An 18454-nucleotide genomic window follows, 5' to 3' on the forward strand; every position below is an offset into this window, starting at 1 on the left:
GTTCTGCGAACCAAATATATTTTTTATGGAATACATTTTTGACTTTCCCTTGCCCTTCCGGCGTCAGCGTCAGCGTCTCTCCCACCTCGGGGCCCTCCACTTGACGGCGTCGCTCCTGCTGCCACTCTGCGGTGCTCGTCCAGAAGGACCTCCGGGGAGAGCCTTGAGACCGTGCAGGAGGCATTGGGGAAATGTTTTGCCGATTTGTCTTGTTACGAACGAATCGCTTTGCGGGAGGGAACCACGGACTACCTGCACAATCATTGGAACCTCATTTGCCAGTAAAAAATATGATAATTAGTTTTTTACCCTTCTATCTGGCAACAAAACTGGCACCTTTTTTTACAAGGAGTCATGTTTGCATAGACCACAATACCTGCAGTCATAATGCAAACAAAAAACATAACTCTGATAATATATGCACTGTCCTTGAAGTTGATTGGTCCACACCCGAGACAGCTTTCCTTAGAGCCTAGTCTCACATGGGTTGGACCAGATGACGCCAAAAGACATGACTCCTTGTAAAAAAGGTGTCAGTTTTGTTGCCAGATAGAAGGGTAAAAAACCAATTATCTGCACAATGTTTATATTATTCTGCTGCTCTGAATGTCCAAATGATAAACTACTTTGTTGTTGAGCCATCATATGTGGCCAGGTCACTTTTGAAAAAGAAGTTCATACCTCTGGGGTTTGCTTGGTAGGATGGGGATGGTTTAATTGTATTTGTATGTGTTTGGGTGATTTGTTTACCTTTCACGTACTTTGCACTTTGATCGTGTTTTTTTTATACTGTTTGTTGTAACGTTCTAACCCCGTGCCCCTGAGTGGCCACCTGTGAAAAAAAGCTTCGTAGCTCATCGGATTCCTCCTCCAGTATAAATAAATATTCTGATTCTGGAGATGACACCCGGGGTCGGCACAGATGGGTCCATGAACGCACCTGCTGCCCTGTCGCCTCCTGTGGGCTTGAGACTTTGACAGGTCAGCCGCCAGGTTCTGCTTGGCTAAGCTGTCAATCAGACAAACCTCTGGACAGCAGAGCGCCCCCCGCCCCCACAACCCCTCCCCCGCCCGCTCCCCCCGCCCCCGGCCCCGCCCCCATCCCCGCCCGGGAAGTCGTGGGTTCGATCCCGACCCTGACGCTTGTATATTTTGGAGTTTGCAAGTTTTCCCCGTGGTCCCGTGGATTTTTCTCCGGGTCCTCCGGTTTTTCCATCCACGTTTAGAATCGCCATCACGCGTTTCGAGTATTTGGCTGCTATACATTTCCACGTGATAAGCAACTTCGTTGAGTGATCATTTGTGGCCAGGTCGCTTCTGAGAAATATCTGTACAGCTCAGTGGGCCTTACCTGGTAAGATAAAAACTAGTTTAATGGTTTAGTTTAGAGCTACGCACATCTTCCAACGACGTCTGGCCAGCGTGGAAGAGAAGGCCAATGTACCACCCCGAGAGATTGCAGGGAGGGGGGGGGGGGGCCCTTTTGCCGGTGTTGGCATGAAGCAGAATATGTATTTATACTGGGGGAATCCGATGAGCTATCAAGCTCCTTTTAACATGTCCAGTAGGGGCGATTTTTACCCCCCAAAGCCCTTTACGAAATTGCAGGGAGAAGGGAAGAGTGGGGGGGGGAGTTGTTGGGGCTGCTGTACGTACGCAGTGGCTGAGAGGGGGTTTGGGTGGCTGAGAGGTTTGGGTGGCTGATGGGTTTGGGTGGTTGATGGGTTTGGGTGGCTTTAGGAGCGTTGTGGTGGCTGAGAAGGGGCATTGTGGTGGCTGAGAGGGATTTGGGCGGCTGCTGAGAGGGGTTTTGTGGGGTTGGCAGCGAGTGAATGATGTCACCCATCGCTCCACTCGCTTCAGAGGGGGCTAATTACAGGGTGTGCGCGTTCTCTGCCTTTGTCTTTGTTTTTTCTCGTACAGACACAGGTGAGATACATTACACACACAGACACAGGTGATCTACCTTACACACACAGACACAGGTGATCTACCTTACACACACAGTCACAACATGCAGCGTACACCAGGTGTGCCCAAAATAGTTTTTTTTCTTCTTGGTTCTTTCGGTAAAGTCACGTAGAAGGGAAGTAATAAATAAAATAAAACATAAAATAATTCTCACGACGTTTCGGCCACAACGCAAGCAGCCGTCCTCAGGTGAAACCAGGTCTGTCGAGGCGACAGCGCACATAATTGGGAGTGTAAAGATTCTATCATGGGGGGTTTTTGGTTTTTTTTAATCCCTCTAACCCTCCGCACGTTCCGATTAAAAACCACACGCACACTCGCCACTCGCGCTTGGTTACGTGAAGATTTTATCGCGCGGGGCCTCATTCCCCTAAACCTCCACGCGCCCGCCAGAGCGTGGGCGCCGCACGCCCTACTGAGGTCCGGGTCTTCACCCAGGCGTCCACCGTCGTCTCGTGTGCGATCGTCCCGTCACCCCCCCCCCCCCCCCCCCCGCAGCGTTGAGCATTGTGCCGTCTTGCGCCGTCTTGCGCCGTGGAAGACTTTCGCTTTCGTGGAATACGCGATCCTTTTTGCGCATCCCCAGTATTCAAACTGCGGAGTGCTCATTATTAGTCTGTAATAACATTTACATAGGCACCCTGCAAATAATAACAACAACCGTCGTTCGCCACTAAGTGGCAGTGATGACACCATGGCACTTGTGCCAGGCTAGGTGCGCCTTGAGGACACTTAACATGTACAAAGTTCCGCGGGCAGGATGTCATGGGGACAGACGCAGGCGCCATGGGATGACTGACTGAGATGGCCGGCAGAGGCAGCACCTGTGCTCCCCTACTGTGCCAACTTGCTGAGTTTTATCTGCCCAGCGCTCCGCTCGTTGTTGTGAGCGTCGCTCCTCCTCCCTCCTCCAACAACAGCGGAGGGAAGAGGAGCGACGCTGCCTCCAAATGCCCAGTCGCGTCTTTCACGAGCCTCTCCCATGGAGGCCGATCTTGACCATTGGCAATGCGTATGTAATAACACCCATTGCCGCGTGTACGTGCTCTGTTTAATCACCACCTAAGATGTTGCCGGACTTGGTGCCAACCGATGGCCACCTTGCGGATTTGCGACCTGCGGTGGATCGCGATCTGCAGGGTATCGTGATCTGTGGATCGCGATCTGATGTGGATCGTTATCTGGTGTGGATCGCGATCTGATGTGGATCGCGATTTGCGGGGGATCACGGCTGGCTCACTCATCGGTGGCCACCACTGTTTCACAGACAGGGGGGCCTCAGGGGTCGGAGCGCTCAGCTGACAACGTGGAGGACCTGGATTTGAATCCGAGTTTCAGCCGCCTGTATTTATAGCGGCTTCTGAAGTGCGCAGCGAGATGATGGTCTTGGCCGAGACACCAATGACTGCACGATAATGCCACCACGTTAAATTTCGATTTGCGAGTAATTTGGCTGAATTTCAGCTCTTGAGATAAAAAATATATACATATTAGTTCGACTGTCATGTGAGGAGTGTAACAGGTTGGGTGGGCAAGTGCTGCCTCTGGCTTTGTGAACCAGAGGTCACTTACAGGATGGATCTCGGATGTAGCTCTGTGATATCCGCTTCTGCGGGCTGTTCTCTTAGCACCCAGGGTGGGCCTGCTGTGCGAGACATGTTGATCGATTCTTTGCCTCGTGGACGTGGTGCCGGTTCGCACGTTTGGGATAAAAATTGGAGAGAAGTCGGAATATATAAAAAATATTATGTTAAGTCCGGCAAAATCAGCATGTACTGCATGGAGGAACTGTAGCCGAAGGGATAGTGGTAGGTTTCGTGTAACACGCCAAGGATGTGCGTTTAAACCGCTGCCTCAACATTGCCCTGTACTCCTATACCCACACCTCCTTGGCTTCAGTGTGTTCGCTGAGCAGCACTTCACGAATTATATGCGGTACGTAAGGTGCGGAGGGGGCAAAGACCTCTGCGCTCCCCAACTGTGGTGCCGTCTGTGATACGCGAACTCGGTCGGGGAGCGGCATTTAAATTTGAGTTCTTTCCCGGATGTTCAGATAGCGCCAGGAATATTTGTGTAGACAGGTGCGGTGAAGTCGGTAGAGTCGGTCTCATTTTGCAAGAGTCATCTCCTGGGTTGCGATGGCTTTGGGCCCGTCATGTTGCTGGAGTTGTGATGGCGTTGGGGGTTGCGACGGGGTTGGAGACGTGATGATGGGGTAGTGACGGGGATGACGTGGTGATGGGGTAGTGATGGGGATGACGTGGTGATGGGGTAGTGATGGGGATGACGTGGTGTTGGGGTTATGATGAATGGGGTTGCGATGGAGATGTGATGAATGGGGTTGTGACGAGGATGATGTGATGATGGGGGATTGTGATCAGTCTCCAGTGTAGAACTCCTGAGTGCTACACTATCCACACGCTTTGTGTTGTCGCGGTTTTTTGTTTGTTTGGCAGAACTTTTTTTCTGCCAAGATCCTTCACGCTGTCTCATTAATCCTCTACACAGTAGGGGGCACACTTTCCCCTCATCTCTGCTATGGCATTTTTGTTGCGTGACAAAGCTGACATTTAACCGCATCGAGTGCGAACACATTTTATAAATTTGCACGGTCGTTGATGACTGGTCTCAGACCATGGACTCGCTACACCAGAGACCCCCTAACTAATCACGGGTGGCTGCCCATCCGTGATGAGCACAGGCGGCTGAATCCTCGATTCGAACCCTGGAGCTAAGTGGTGCCAGCTCAGCACTCTGACCTCTCAGCCACTCGGTCACCTCCAACACTCATCCCGTTCTTAACCCCTTAGCCTCGGAGTGCCTTTAAGCCTAACCCTATTGTCATCTGGTTTGTTAACCATGACTTTAATGCTCGTTCTATTCTCTTTGCGCCTATCTCTAACCATTGCCCGATGCCAAACCCCTCTAACACAACACCCTATCCATATTCATAGCTCTTGACTGTAGCGCTATCCATTACCATATCGCTCACCTGAAACCTTATTCTTAAACTTAGCCTTACCCCTATCCCTTACCGTAACCCTAACCCTACCCCAAACCCTATCTCCAGCCCTAACCCAATTATAATCCCTATCCTTAAACACCGGCCCTATCCCTTACTGCAACTCGACCCTAACCCTGTTGCGAGCCCTAACCCCATTCTTATCCCTGTCCCAAACACCAGCCCTGTCCTTAACCCCGATCTGCCGAGAACTTTCGGGACTGTGATGTTGTTCACTCTTCGTGGGATTCTTCTCGCCCTCCGACTGCGCAATATCTTCCCATTGCTCCCCCAAGAATACAAGCAGCCATGTCGACTACACTCTGTGTGTGTCTCTCTCTCTTTCATGTCGCTCGCTCGGGATTCTCACTCGCAAACTTCCCCCCCCCCGTCCCTTTCCCACCCTCGTCGCGAGTCGTGCCGCACCTTGCCGCTGTGGCAGCGGCTGGGATTTGCGCGCTGTGGCCGCGGGCGGTTTAGTCAGGTGAGAAAAACACGGCGCGCCACCGCAGCATGCCAGCTAAAGCCGCCCCCACCTGCCCCCCCCCTACCCACCACCCCCCACCGCTCCCCCCCGTTTCGGGGTGGTGGGGGGGGGGGCCGGGGGGGGATACTCATCTTTCAGAGGAGACGGTGACGGGGGCCCGAGTGGCGGGATACGCTCTGCGTCGTGCGAAACCCGCGTCGCGTCACGTCCCCGCCGTTCTTCTTGCCGCGTCGCCCTTCGGCCCGGCCGCCGCTTGCCGCCGAGTGCGACCGGCGGGGGTTGGGGGGGGTGCGAAGTCTTGGGGGGCCCGGCAGGGAGAGCGGAGACAGAAGCTGAAACTTTCCCCCGCCGCCTTCTTAACCCGGAGCGTCGAAACTGATACCGTCCCGACGACGTGCACGTGCACGTGCGTCGCCACGTGACGTCTCGGAGCGGGAAAGGGCTCGTTAGCCCCTCAACTGCGGCTGGGCGGCCCGGCTCCCCCGACGCGTCTTCGGGTTTTCCGCGTCGTGTTCGGCGCCGTGGCCGACGTTTCGGACGCGCCCCCCCTCCCCCCGGCGGCACGTGGGGCCAAAGCGTCGGCAGTCGGCCAACGCGCGCCACGAGCCGCAAACGCCGCGGAGATCTCCGTTGGTCTTCTCGTTCCTGCTTGTTCGCCGCCGTTCTCTCGTGGGGAGTGGGGGCGGGCGGGGGCGGTTTGCTCCTTGATTTATAAACCACGACTTCCTCGATGCATCTTTCGTACGCTGCGCTCGAACGCCGGTCCTCACACCTTTGCTTGAAGGAAGACGGAGCTTTCAGAAGTGGATCTCCTTTGCTTCATTCTTAGCTCCAGGCTGTGTCCCCCCCCCCGGGGTTGTCCGGTACGAGTTTTTTAATCCCTATTAACGAGAGAAGAAAAATAATGTTCAGTGCGCAGCGCCGTATGAAAGTGTTCTGCGGGCACGCGCTGCGTTGGGCAAAACCTGCGAACCGTTTCTAAAAGCCTTCTCTCCATATTCACACTGGAGCTTCACAGTAGCGTGGGGCCGCTGGCGAATGAATGAATGTATGCGCATCCTCTGATCGCTTCACTTTCCTTTTGCCTCGGCCACTCTCTCGCATGGCCGAAGTTGTCTATTAGTCGTGGCTCGTGAAGGCACCCGTGTGTTTGCGTGGCAGAGGATCCCACGCCATTGATAGCACTGAGAGACGTGTTCGTGTGTGTGTGCGTGTGTGTGTGCGTGTACGTGTGTTGAGCTTCTTTCGCACACCGTGCGTAGCCGACCGTGCTAATCGGAGGTGGACAACAAACTGAAACACAAGAAGCAGTCCTGAAGAAGAAAAATGAGTTTTCAATCCGGACCATTTAAAAACGCACAGCTCCCCAGTGTCTTCCCGATAGGTCTGGCAACATCTCCCAAACCGCCACTTTCATCATCGCATAGTTTGTCACTCGATACGAGCTGTTTGTTTTGTTGCATGGACTCTTCTTATTTGAGGTGGTGACATGAAAGGCTTATATTTTTTTTTTCTCCCCTCTTCTCGTGCCCGCTCCTCAATTGGGAGCTCAGTCAGCAGGGCGGTGACTGTTGGCACGCGCCGGGCTGGTGGGGCACCCGTCGTGTGGAAACTAGGACCGCACGTTGGTTTGTGGTCGCCAGAAGGAGACTTGGCAGCGGGGCGCGAGCTTTGCTGATGAGCCCCGCCGGTAATGGATGCGACCCGGCCGAGAGTTATCCACCTGTGGCTATCCGTCGCCTGCCTGCCTGCCGGGCCGGCCCTGGCTCGATGGTGACCTCTTAAGACGCGAGAGGGCCACGATGCGCTGCCTTCAGGGAGCCGCTGATGGCTCTTTTTGCATGACGCACGCAAAAAAAGGCCGAGTGTGCTTCTCGCACAAGTTTTGTGTGTTTTTAGAAAATGTTGGGAGGGGGGGGGGGGGAGAGGTTTTTTTTCCGGCCTGCGCCGTGCTGTTATCCTCTTGTGATGTTGGTGACGATGATGATGATGGTGTTGGTCGTTTTATTTGTCGCCAGTTGCTGATTTGAAGGCGGTGGCTGCGAGACGAATCGTAAAACGACCTCGGGGGAGGGGCGGCGTGGCGTGGTGCTGTTTCGTTGCGCCGGGAGTGTGCGAGCGCGGGGCTTGAGGGCCGGGGTGCCGCTCGCCAGGGAAGTCCGTGAGAGTTGAAAGCTCGTGAAAGTCGTGCGCGGTGGGGGTAGCATGGGGGAGGTGGTGAGGGGGGGGCACAGACGCTATTAAAGTTTATGAAGGCCGCTGCGCATAGCTTTGGGGGGGGGGGGGGGCGATCTTTGATCTCAACTCATTGGTCCAATCCAATAAAAAAACCCCGAGCTGAAAAAAACTTAACGGCTCGAAACCACTTAGCGGAGACGTTGCCTCGTGTCACCACCGCTGTTTGTTTTACATTTTTAACATCGGTGCTCGTTTCACCCAATTTGTTTGAGCGCCGAGCGGCGGTGTTTTGTGAAGCTGCGCGGAGGTTCGCGTGGCCGTACCGCGGTTTGGTTGTGACTTGCGGATTCGGGAGAGCGAGGTGGTGGTGGTGGTGGTGGTGGCAGCGCAGGCCGCCGCCACCATCACCACCACCACGGCAACGGGGCGGTACACTCTTCTCACCGCACACTCGTTACACCACACACCTGCTCACCGCACACTCGTTACACCACACACCTGCTCACCGCACACTCATTACACCACACACTCGCTCACTGCATACTCACTCGCCGCACTCGTTCACCAAACCTTCATTACACCGCACACACGCGCACCGCGCACTCGCTCACCCGCTCACTCGCTCACCCACTCACCACACATTCGTTACACCACACATCTGTTACACCGCGCACCCGCTCACTCGCTCACCCACTCACCACACATTCGTTAGACCACACATCCGTTACACCGCGCACCCGCTCACCGCTCACTTGCTCGCCACATACTCCGCTCGCCACATTCGCTCACCGCACACTCATTCGCCACTTATATCCGATCACCGCAGGATAGCCATGGACTCACGCGTCACGCGCCACACAACCACTCACCGTTGGGCAAAACACTTTTGCGCGAGCACTCACCAGCTGATCGTTGTCCATGTCTCCTGGCGCGGTGTGGTTTTTTTTTTGGAATAAGAGGAAAAAACCACGAAGCCGCATGGATATGGATCGTGACGAGAGCCGCCACGCTTTCAGTGAATGCTCATCTCGTGAAACTCTTAACAGAAGTGGTCCATTTGCCGAGTGAGAACACAGCCAAAGACGGTCACCGCATCGCGCGCTTTTCAGATTGCGCTTCTGCGGCCGTCTGGAGCGTGCCTCTTCCTTACGATATTAGGAAGCCACTGGAGCTGTGCACTTTTAAAATCTAGATTGAAAACTAATTTCTTTAGGACCGCTTTTTGTGTTTAGTTTGTTGTGCTTCCTACGCACCTCCGTTTAGCACGGTTGGTTACGTACGGTGCGAAAAAAGTTCAACAACATACATAAGTGCTGGTTGTTGCTGGCTTCTTGGCGTATTTGGCCTTCGGGCCCTGTGCTCGGCAAAAGCCGTCAGCTACGGGGCGGGGGGGGGGCGGAGGAGGGAGCGGTGGGAGATGGTTTAACGCGTGGGTAGAAAGGCGCTATTTTAGTTGGTTTATTTTTTATTTCATTTGTGTTGCACGTTATCGTTAAAGTTATTAGCAGTAAAAGCCTGGGACCGCGTGCCCGGCCACCCCCCCCACACCCCTACGTGCCCGCCAGCCCGCCCGCGGTAACGCCGCTGTCACCGGGAGACGGCGGCGAGATGAACGGGTGGGGGGGGGGGAGTTGTCGTTCGCGTCCGTCTCCCGTAAAACCTCGCTGCCGTTTAACTCTTTTTTTTCACTTAACTTTTACTCGCTCGCAGTAACGACACGCCCGCCCTCCCCCGCCGTTCCCCTTCCCGCGGTTCCACGGAACGGCTTCCCCCCCCCCCGCCTTGCCTCCCCCCGCAGCCTTGGCATGAATAGTCGCGATTCGTCTTCACGCTTCCACTCGAAGTCTCTCTCTCCGGTCTTGTTTTCTTGCTTGTTGCGGTCTCCCAATGGCAGGCTAATGTCCGGTGCTGTGTACACCTTTTTGTGCCACGCAGAGTCAGCTGCCGCTGAGGAGGATGGGGAGGGGTTCCCCTTGGCTGGACTGCAGCAGGGCATTTGAATGGTTGAGATGAGTTACAAATTATGGCGCTTTGAGTTTTTTTCATTGTTGATGGACACAATGTGCACGTGGCCGCAAAGGGCACCTAGCCTGGCACAAGCTCCGCAGTGACGTCACCGCCACTTAGTGGCGAATGGCTGCTGTTGTTTATAGTTCCATCAATATAGCTCGAAACTATACTATTAAGCTGTTTTTATTTTACCAGGTAAGGCACATTGAGCTATAAAAAGCTCTTTTCAGAAGCGATCCTGCCACAAATGATAGCTCAACGAAGTGGCTTATGTAGAAATTTAGAGCAGCTAAAATACTCTGAACGTGTGACGTCTATTCTAAGTATGGAGGGAAAAACCGGAGGACCCAGAGAAAAATCCACGCGACCATGGGGAGAGTGAGACACAAACTCCAAATATACAGCAGCAGACCTCAGGGTCGGGATCGAACCCACGACCTCCTGCCTACCAGGCGGAGTTCATATCTCCTAGCCACCGTGATGATGATGATAGTGAGAGGCACGCAGACTCCAAATATACAGCAGGCGAGGTAGTTAACGTCGGCCCGTCTTACTGACAGGGCGATCTTCCCCTACTCGGGACTGTCTGTAATGTAGAGGCTGTCTTAATGTAAACCTGGCACGTACATTTTTTCAAAGTTTTTTACATTTCACATTTCCACGAGAAGGTGGGAGGGGAGAGGTAGGAGCCACCTCAATGGGTCCCTGGCATTGAAATTGGGACCCAGGTTTTTTGGGGGTATATTTTCTCTCTCTCGCTCTTTTCAACCCGAATGGTGACTCCCCCCCCCCCGTGCTTGTGTACAAGTTTTCCGTTTTTTATTTTCACAGCATTTTGGGCTTTTTTCTTTCTCTCTCCGTGCGTCCGATGGTTGTGTTTGTGTGTGCGTGGGCGTGCCCGCGTGTCTGTGTGTGTGTCTACGTGTGCGTAACGGGGGGGGGGGGGGGGGGGGTGGTCAGTATTATTCCCATTTTATGTAGCAGCTGCCTTTGTTATTGGGTGTTTGTGAGTGCTGCTTGGGACCGTGTATCTCCGGTACCTGCGCTTGATTGTCTGCATGAAGCTGCCCGTAGTGTGGGTGTGCGGCGGGTAGGCCCCACTCTTGCCAGCCGACCCTTTGATTCCAGCATCCTCTCGCAGTGACCTACAGGGTATTGGTAAAGGAGCAGCCCTGCAGTTTCTTCCTGTATGTATGTACAGTAAAACCTTGGATAGCGAGCATAATTCGTTCCGGAAACGTGTTTGTAATCCAAAGCACTCGCATATCAAAGCACTCGTGTATCAGTTGTGATCACGTGACGCTTGGCAGACAAAGCGTATACACGTACTACTCGTGTTGCAAGACCTCGCTCGTTTATCAAAGTAATTTTTAAAATGTGCTCTTCTTGCAAAACACTCGCAGACCAAGTTACTCGCAATCCAAGGGTTTACTGTGTGTATGTTGAACTTCTTTTGCGCCGTACGTAGCCAACGGTGCCCGTCGGATGAGCGGGGAATAGGACTACAACATAAACACAAGAAGCGGTCCTATAGAAATAGCCACGTGCGTAGGGATGCAGCGGGTATCAATAATACGAAGTCAAATTGCGCTTCCCACATGTTGCAATAAAATGTTCTCAAGTTGCTGAGATTCCGCAGAAACAATTAGAAGTGGAGAAGGTTGCAGGCTCGTGTTTCCTCGAGAACAGCATTCGTTTGTTTAATTTGCATTGAGGATGAGTCCTACCAAGGGCAGCCAATTGTCTTTGCAGGGCCATCATCAAATATCCTGTTGACGTTCGGAGTCGAGATCATCCCAGAGATTTTGCTCGAGACCACGAGGGCTTTGCCTTCAGCAAATCTGTTTTTAAATTTCGCCGCCGCTTGCCGAATGGCCTCCGCCCGAGGGAGTTGTTCAAGGGTATTTTGCTCGACTCGTGCCAGGCTGACCAGACGATCGACCATGCTTCACCCATTTATGCTGTTGGGCGGTGGGATTTGAGAAACTTGCTGCGTCGTTTTAACTGCCACGCATGCCAGGATATCCGGTCGATGCACGTCCTCTGGATTGCAAGTCCGGCGTGCAAACCGTCACATGACGGGAGCACCCGCTGTAGAAATTAAAGTGTTTTCATAATTCCGTTCCTGATGAGTCATCTCTGGTAACCTTTTCTTTATCGAAATATTTTTATTTAGACGGCAGGAATCCGATGAACTCTTTTCCACAGATGTCCTTTCCGCCAGCGGTGGCCCTTGCAGGCCTGCACCTTTGTCTTGGCCTCCGTTGGACTCGTTTGCCACTTTTTTTCTTTTAAGCGGTGTTTTTCAGGCCGGGGGAAGTGGGAATGTGCCCAAATAAAACCCACGCGATCCAACCGACAGCACTTCAGAGCCAGTGAGGATTTCCTGGATAAATCAAAAAACGACTGTTGTCATTTATTGTGCATGTTAACAGCAGCCGTATCATCTATATAGCTCGGATATAACTAATAAACTATTTTTATTTGATCAGGTAAGGCCCACTGAGCTATAGAGATCTTTTTTCAGAAGTGACTTGGCCACATATAGTTCAAGAAAGTGGCTTCTCGTGTGTACATTTTTACCAGCCAAATACTCTAAACGTGTGACGTTGATTTTAAATGTGGAGGGGAAAACCAAAAGACCCAGAGAAAAATCCATGCGGCCACGGAGAGAGAGAGAGACACACAAACCCCAAATGTACACGACCTCCTTCATACCAGGTGAGGTAGTTGTAGATAGTTGTAGCGATAATCTGTCTCCCCAGTGGTTATTTTAAATGCCACGGATAGGGTTCACGGTTGTGGAGTAGTGGTGGCACCGTGGGTCACACAGCGGCTTAGCTTGTTCGTCAATCCATCTGTCCAAGCAAAAACCTTGGGCACCCCTGCATTAAAGAATCGGTTGTTGTTCAGTCTGAAGTTTTAATCACAGCCAGTTGTCTTTGTCTCGTTCGTTCGGTTTCGCTTGTCCAGTTTTTCTCGCTGCATTAGCCTGGAGCATAAATTGTCATCCCGGAGCATGAACTTTTAATAATCTATTTGTCGCATGCACAACTAGATGCGTGGATCCTCAAAATACGAATACTTTACAATAAATTATAACGTAAAAGTGAGAGAGAAATAACCAGTTTATGCAGCCCTCACAGGGATGATGATGATGATGATGTGCTTGTCTTTTGCTCATGGGCAGGCCTCCCGCTCTGTCCGGCCTACTGCACTTGCACGCACGCACAGACACGTGCGTGCACGCACGCGTTTTCCACTTGACCTCCTTGACCCCTGACCGCTCGACGCGCCCTCGCGCCTCCTCCTCGCGCCCCGGTGTCTGCAGTCATCGCGCAGTGGGCCGTGCTGGCCGTGAGGAACCTGACCCAGGGGAACGTGGAGAACCAGGAGGCCATCAGGAGGCTGGAGCGACGGGGCGCCGCCCAGAGCCCTCTCCTGGGAGCGCTCGGGGTCGGGGTGGAGGAGCGCGAAGGCCGTGTGTACGTGAAGGCCACCAGCAAGACCACGCCGCCTTCGTGAAGGCCTTGCACAGGACCCGTGGAGCTTCGTGAAGGAATTAATAAGACAAGACCACGGGACCTTCATTAAGGCCTTGAACAAGTCCACAGGACTTTCACGAGGGCCTTACACAGGACCACGGGACCATCATGATGGCCTTAAACAAGATCACGGTACCATCATGTTGAAGGCGTCATGTGGGCGCATGATAGTTTTGCGAAGTTAATTAGAGGGGCTGGGGGAGAACGGTGCACCCGCAAAAACTAATATTTAATATAGCTAGACGTGAGCGACGTGATTGACTGCTTGATCGAACTAGATTAGAATGGCTAATTGTGATTCACAGACTTTGACGTCTGCGTGTTTTGCAAGACCGGATCGCTGCCGTGTACTGACCCCACCCCCCGCCCCCCCCACCTGGTTTGCGCGTCGTTCACGGAACACGAGATTTTGAAATCGCGCCTTTATTTGTGTGTTAGTAAGCGAGTGGTGCTAGTAGTTAGCGACGTGAGATTTCGCCGAAGGAGCGTGGAAGCGCTCGATCGGTTGTAAATGTGCGAGCCGTTACCGGCGCGCACGGTGAGCACCGTCGGCGTTGTGCGATGCGAGTAAGTCCGCCCCCCCCCTCCCCCCCGCGTGCGTGTAAAAGTGACGGGTGCTAAGCGTGTCCTGTTGATGCAAATTACGGGACGCGAGGACGTCGCCCATGGGGACAGAGGGGGGTGGGGGGGTCCTGCCGATCGACCAGCCGTCGGAAACGGGGTCGCCCGCCACCCCCCCCCCTCACCGCCGCCACCCTCCCCTCCCCGGTTGTCCCGAGCTGGAATCGCCCATCTCTCCTCGTCTCCCGTTCCGACCGACCGGCAAAACACGCGAGCCTCGCAGTGAAAACATCCACTCGTCTCGATCTCGTTAAACAACAACAACAATGTTGCCGCTGGCACGGGCGCGACCCGGAGCTATAATTGTTGCGGGCGGCTGGAGCTGCGGATGAAGTTGGGGGGGTGGGGGGTGTTTTGCATTTCTATGCCGCGTGTTGAGTTTGGTGTCGTGCCCGCACTGTGTAACATAACAGAGTCGATGATGGAAGTCGGCTAAACCAAGATAAATATTTCAATGCCACGTGCGTGTGCATGCGCCTTCGTGTTTTTTTTTGTGTTGCGCAATCGGCGGTATTGTTTGTTGCGGCCTGGATGGTTATTTGTCGGGTTTTATTTTTTTTTGGGGGGGGGGGGGGGGTGTCCGGAGGAAGAGGGGGTCATTTGGGTTCACCTCGATGCAATTAAACAAACATTGTATATCAAGACATGTATGTGTCCACTCGTACAGGATAACTCACAACGGCCAGAATACAGGTTTTTGAGTTAGATCGAGTACATTTATATGTGTCGTTAAACCCACCACCACCCGACACAGCCAATTAGGAAGGTTTGTCACGTTAACGAAACTTGACAATTCGTTGCTAGCACAGCAGCAAAACCAGTGTGTAGGAGAGTAAACCCACAACGTTTCCCATGTGAGAACGACGTTTCGCCAGTAATCACAACTATCTTTGTTAGGCGACAGCCAGTGTTGTCCGATGACGATCGTTGTAATTACTGGGGAAACGTGCTCAAATTGTAAATGTTGTGGATTTAGTTTAACACGTAGGCTTTCGCGACAAATATCATCCATAACATAGGTTTTTTGGTGGGGTTAGATCACGTATCTACGCAATATACGCGATCTAACCCAAAAAAGCCCTACAATGTGGATTTACTCTCCAACACACCGGTGTGCTGTACTAGTAACGAATTGGCATGTTATGTTTACGTGACAAACCTTGCTAATTGGATGTGTCGGGTGGTGGCGGGTTTAACGACACATTTACATTGACGCGATCAAACCCAAAAATCCTCTTATGGATGATATTGGTCGCGATAGCCTACTACTGTGTGTTAAACTGACCAAAAACACGTTTAAGCCTCATTATTAGTTGTGTAAAAACGCATCGATTCATCAGTTCATCTTGATTCTTAAGTTCACAATCGTGCATAGAGGGCGTGGAGTGTGTACGCATGGGTGTGTGTGTTTTCAATTGGACATGCAGATGATTTGAGTCGCGTAATGCATCACGGACTGCAGGCACATCAAGGAATCTGATTAATAATAATTAGAGAAAGGAAGGGTTAGATCTTTTTTGGAGACGTAATGAGGAAAACAAGAAACTGAATATATTATTGTACCTCGGAAAATAATATGCTTGTGACAAGAAGCCGTGGAAGACTCAATTAAGTTTCGTCAACAATTTGTATGCAACTGGGAGTATCCAATCCAAAGTTATTGACTAATAACATCATGGACACAAAGGCCCATGGCACAGAGAGAGAACGCCATGCGTGAACGTGGCCCGTGTAGCCGCAAGAGGCTGCTACGTTTATCCACGCTCTAAAATATGCAAAAAAATCTACAATCAAATTATTGAATCGAATCGTGGTCTTGCATCGTGATGATTCATCTCTTTGCTGACAGCGAGCGCCGATTGAAGAGGGCCTTTGCTTCACGGTCATCGTCACGCCTCTGCCTCTGCTGATTTTAATAACACACCTCTGCTGCAGGTACTTTCTTTTTCGGCTGAGTTGACCTCGAGGGAGGCCAGAGGCCGTCACCTGTTCAGATGTCGCATTCCACTGGCACGAATGGGAGGCGTTGAAGACTGTTTTTTTTTTTGGTTTCGCCAGGTTGAGCTCAAAGAGACCAGGTTGAGCCTCGTTTGCAAGAGTGGGCCCTGGGCCACCGACATCACAACAGCAAAACAAAATATTCGGCACAAACAACGGTGATTGCGATGTCGCCACAGCACTTGTGCCGGGCTAGGTGCACTTTGATGCCACGCGAAGTGTGGTGAAGGAGGTCACGGGGTAAGACCCCCAGGTGTTACAGGTTCACCATAGGCGGACTGACTTCTATATTTGGGGGGAGGGGGGGTTAACTTTACCCCTCGCATTAGGAATCGTGGGAGCATATCATAAATCTAGTCTAGATTTGAAGCTTTCGTGACTGCAAGGATTCATATTCTTAGGTTGTTTCGGTAAAGTCACGTAGGTAAAAAATTAAAATTAAAATTACTTGATACAGCTGTCGGGCTGTGACGGTTCCACCTGAAGACGGAAGCTTGTGTTGCCTCCGAAACGTCGTGATTTTTTATTTTTGTTTTACTTTTATTAATTTAATTTTTTTGCCTGCGTGACTTTACCGAAAAAACCTAAGAATATGAATATAATAAATCTATTTACTTATGTTTAATCTTAATTGTTAATTACTGAAAGTAAAGTCGTAAAGGTGTCCAGTTTGGGGGAACGTTACCCCCCCCCGTACCCACCCCTCACCCAAACTCCACCCATGGGGTTAAGTGACTGAGATGAGTGGCACAATGCTCCACCTGCGCTCCACTCTTGCCCCACCACTGCACGCAGACCGATAAGACGGCAAACATTCACCGCGTAGCCATACAGACTGTTGGTGGCAAGGGCTGTTAGCCAGCGCCTATTGAGGTCCGGCTCGGTGCACTCAAAAGTGTGGCCAGAACCAGGCCCGGCAACCGTCATCTTCCCCGGCACTCTGTTATGGCCGAATTGACCTAGGGGAGGTCCAGACGTGGCCTTCCACTCAACTTTACCTGTGCGCAGGAGTCGAAGCCGTGTTGCACGGCCTGCACGAGGTGACCTTGCTCGCTCGCTCGCACACCCACGCACGCACACACCCTCACGCGCACGCACTCACACGCGCACACACCCACACGCGTGCGCACACGCGCACATCCACCCACGGGCGCACACCCACACGCGCACACCCACTCACGGGCGCACACCCACACGCGCACACACGCGCACACCCACACGCGCACACACCCACACGCCCACACGCGCGCGCACACCCACACGCGCACACACCCACACGCCCACACGCGCGCGCACACCCACACGCGCGCGCACACCCACACGCGCACGCCCACACTCGCGCACACACACACGTGCGCACACCCACACGCCCACACGCGCGCGCACACCCACACGCGCGCGCACACCCACACGCGCACGCCCACACTCGCGCACACACACACGTGCGCACACACCCACCCACTCACCCACACGCACACACACACGCACGCGCAGCGTTGCTCAAATATGTTGAGTATTTGTGATGCGTCCAGATCGTGGCATTCAGAAATTATGATCGTCCTTGCGGAGACCCCCCCCCCTCTCCCCCCCACCTAATCATCACGTCTCTGCTGCCTCTGGGGGGAGGTATGCTCGGCATGAACCGTAATGCCCTTCCAAGCGGCAGTGTACCTTGGCTCCGTTCCTGCTGATACGCGTGTTCACGCCGATCGTCTTCGTCGCCGAGCTGTGACCGCAAGGCACGCGTGGCCGCGATCGCCCGGGCTGAGTCCACGTGCACCCCCCCCCCCTTACATTGTGGGGGGTCGGGGGGGGGCAACGCTTGGCCAGGCGTGACTCGAGACTGCGTTTGTGAAATTGCCGCTTCAGCTGTTTTGAGTTTTGTGTGCGAGTTGTGTTCCGTTGCGCTTCTGCGCGCGTCTGGAGCGCCGTTCTCCATCCCGTGTTAAGAAGCCATCGGGAGCTGTACACTTTCAAATCATCTGGAATTAAAAACTAATTCTTGTTTTTTTTTAAGTTTGTTCTTCCCACCACACCTCCGCTTAGCGCGTGCGGTGCGAAAGAAGTTCCACGTGTTTACACCATTGGAACCTCATTTGCCAGTAAAAAATATGATAATTGTTTTTTTACCCTTCTATCTGGCAACAAAAGGTGTCAGTTTTGTTGCCAGATAGAAGGGTTAAAAAAACAATTATCAAGTTCCACGTGCTTGCACGCACAACGTGGCACTCACGTTCCCCAGCACACATTCGGCGTTTGTCCTGCACAGTGTCCCTGCCGCAGCCTTCGATCCTCCTGGACATCTTGCTGTGCACGCTGCGCAGACGGGGTCACCGCCATCGGTCATTGTCTATCCGCTGCTGGATGAAGAACTCTCCACGCCGTCGGTCGCACGCGGTTCCACCTATGCCACAATCTTCCCCCCGGGGGGGGGGCCGTACCCCCCCCCCCCCCCAGACTGTCGCGTGGTTGATGGGGAACTGTTGATTACTCGGGCGGTTCCTGTGCTGTCTGATTGCATTCGATATGCGAAGCTGTGTTTCTGTTTCACAGACCACTCTGGAACCAGTAGGTTCCTACCAGTAAAAGCGTGTAGTCGTAATAAAAATAAGAGAGGCTGTACAGCTCATCGTATTCCTTCTG

General features: G+C 52.8%; 1 protein-coding gene across 3 annotated transcripts in view; it reads left to right on the top strand.

Annotated features, from left to right (window-relative positions):
• The window catches only part of ATXN10 (ataxin 10), a 57664-nt gene extending 43387 nt beyond the window's left edge, over positions 1–14277 (top strand). For 2 of the 3 annotated variants that reach the window (XM_078612328.1, XM_078612329.1), the window contains one exon: positions 12979–14277. In XM_078612328.1, coding sequence (XP_078468454.1) covers positions 12979–13172 — 194 coding nt within the window. In that variant the 3' untranslated portion in view covers positions 13173–14277. The remainder of the gene's footprint in view (positions 1–12978) is intronic. The other variant, XR_013587932.1, reaches the window with a different exon arrangement.
• Positions 14278–18454: the final 4177 nt, after the last annotated feature.

The sequence above is a fragment of the Lampetra planeri genome, chromosome 38 (assembly GCF_965212315.1).
Source record: "Lampetra planeri chromosome 38, kcLamPlan1.2.h2, whole genome shotgun sequence".
Classification (NCBI taxonomy): Eukaryota; Metazoa; Chordata; class Hyperoartia; order Petromyzontiformes; family Petromyzontidae; genus Lampetra; species Lampetra planeri.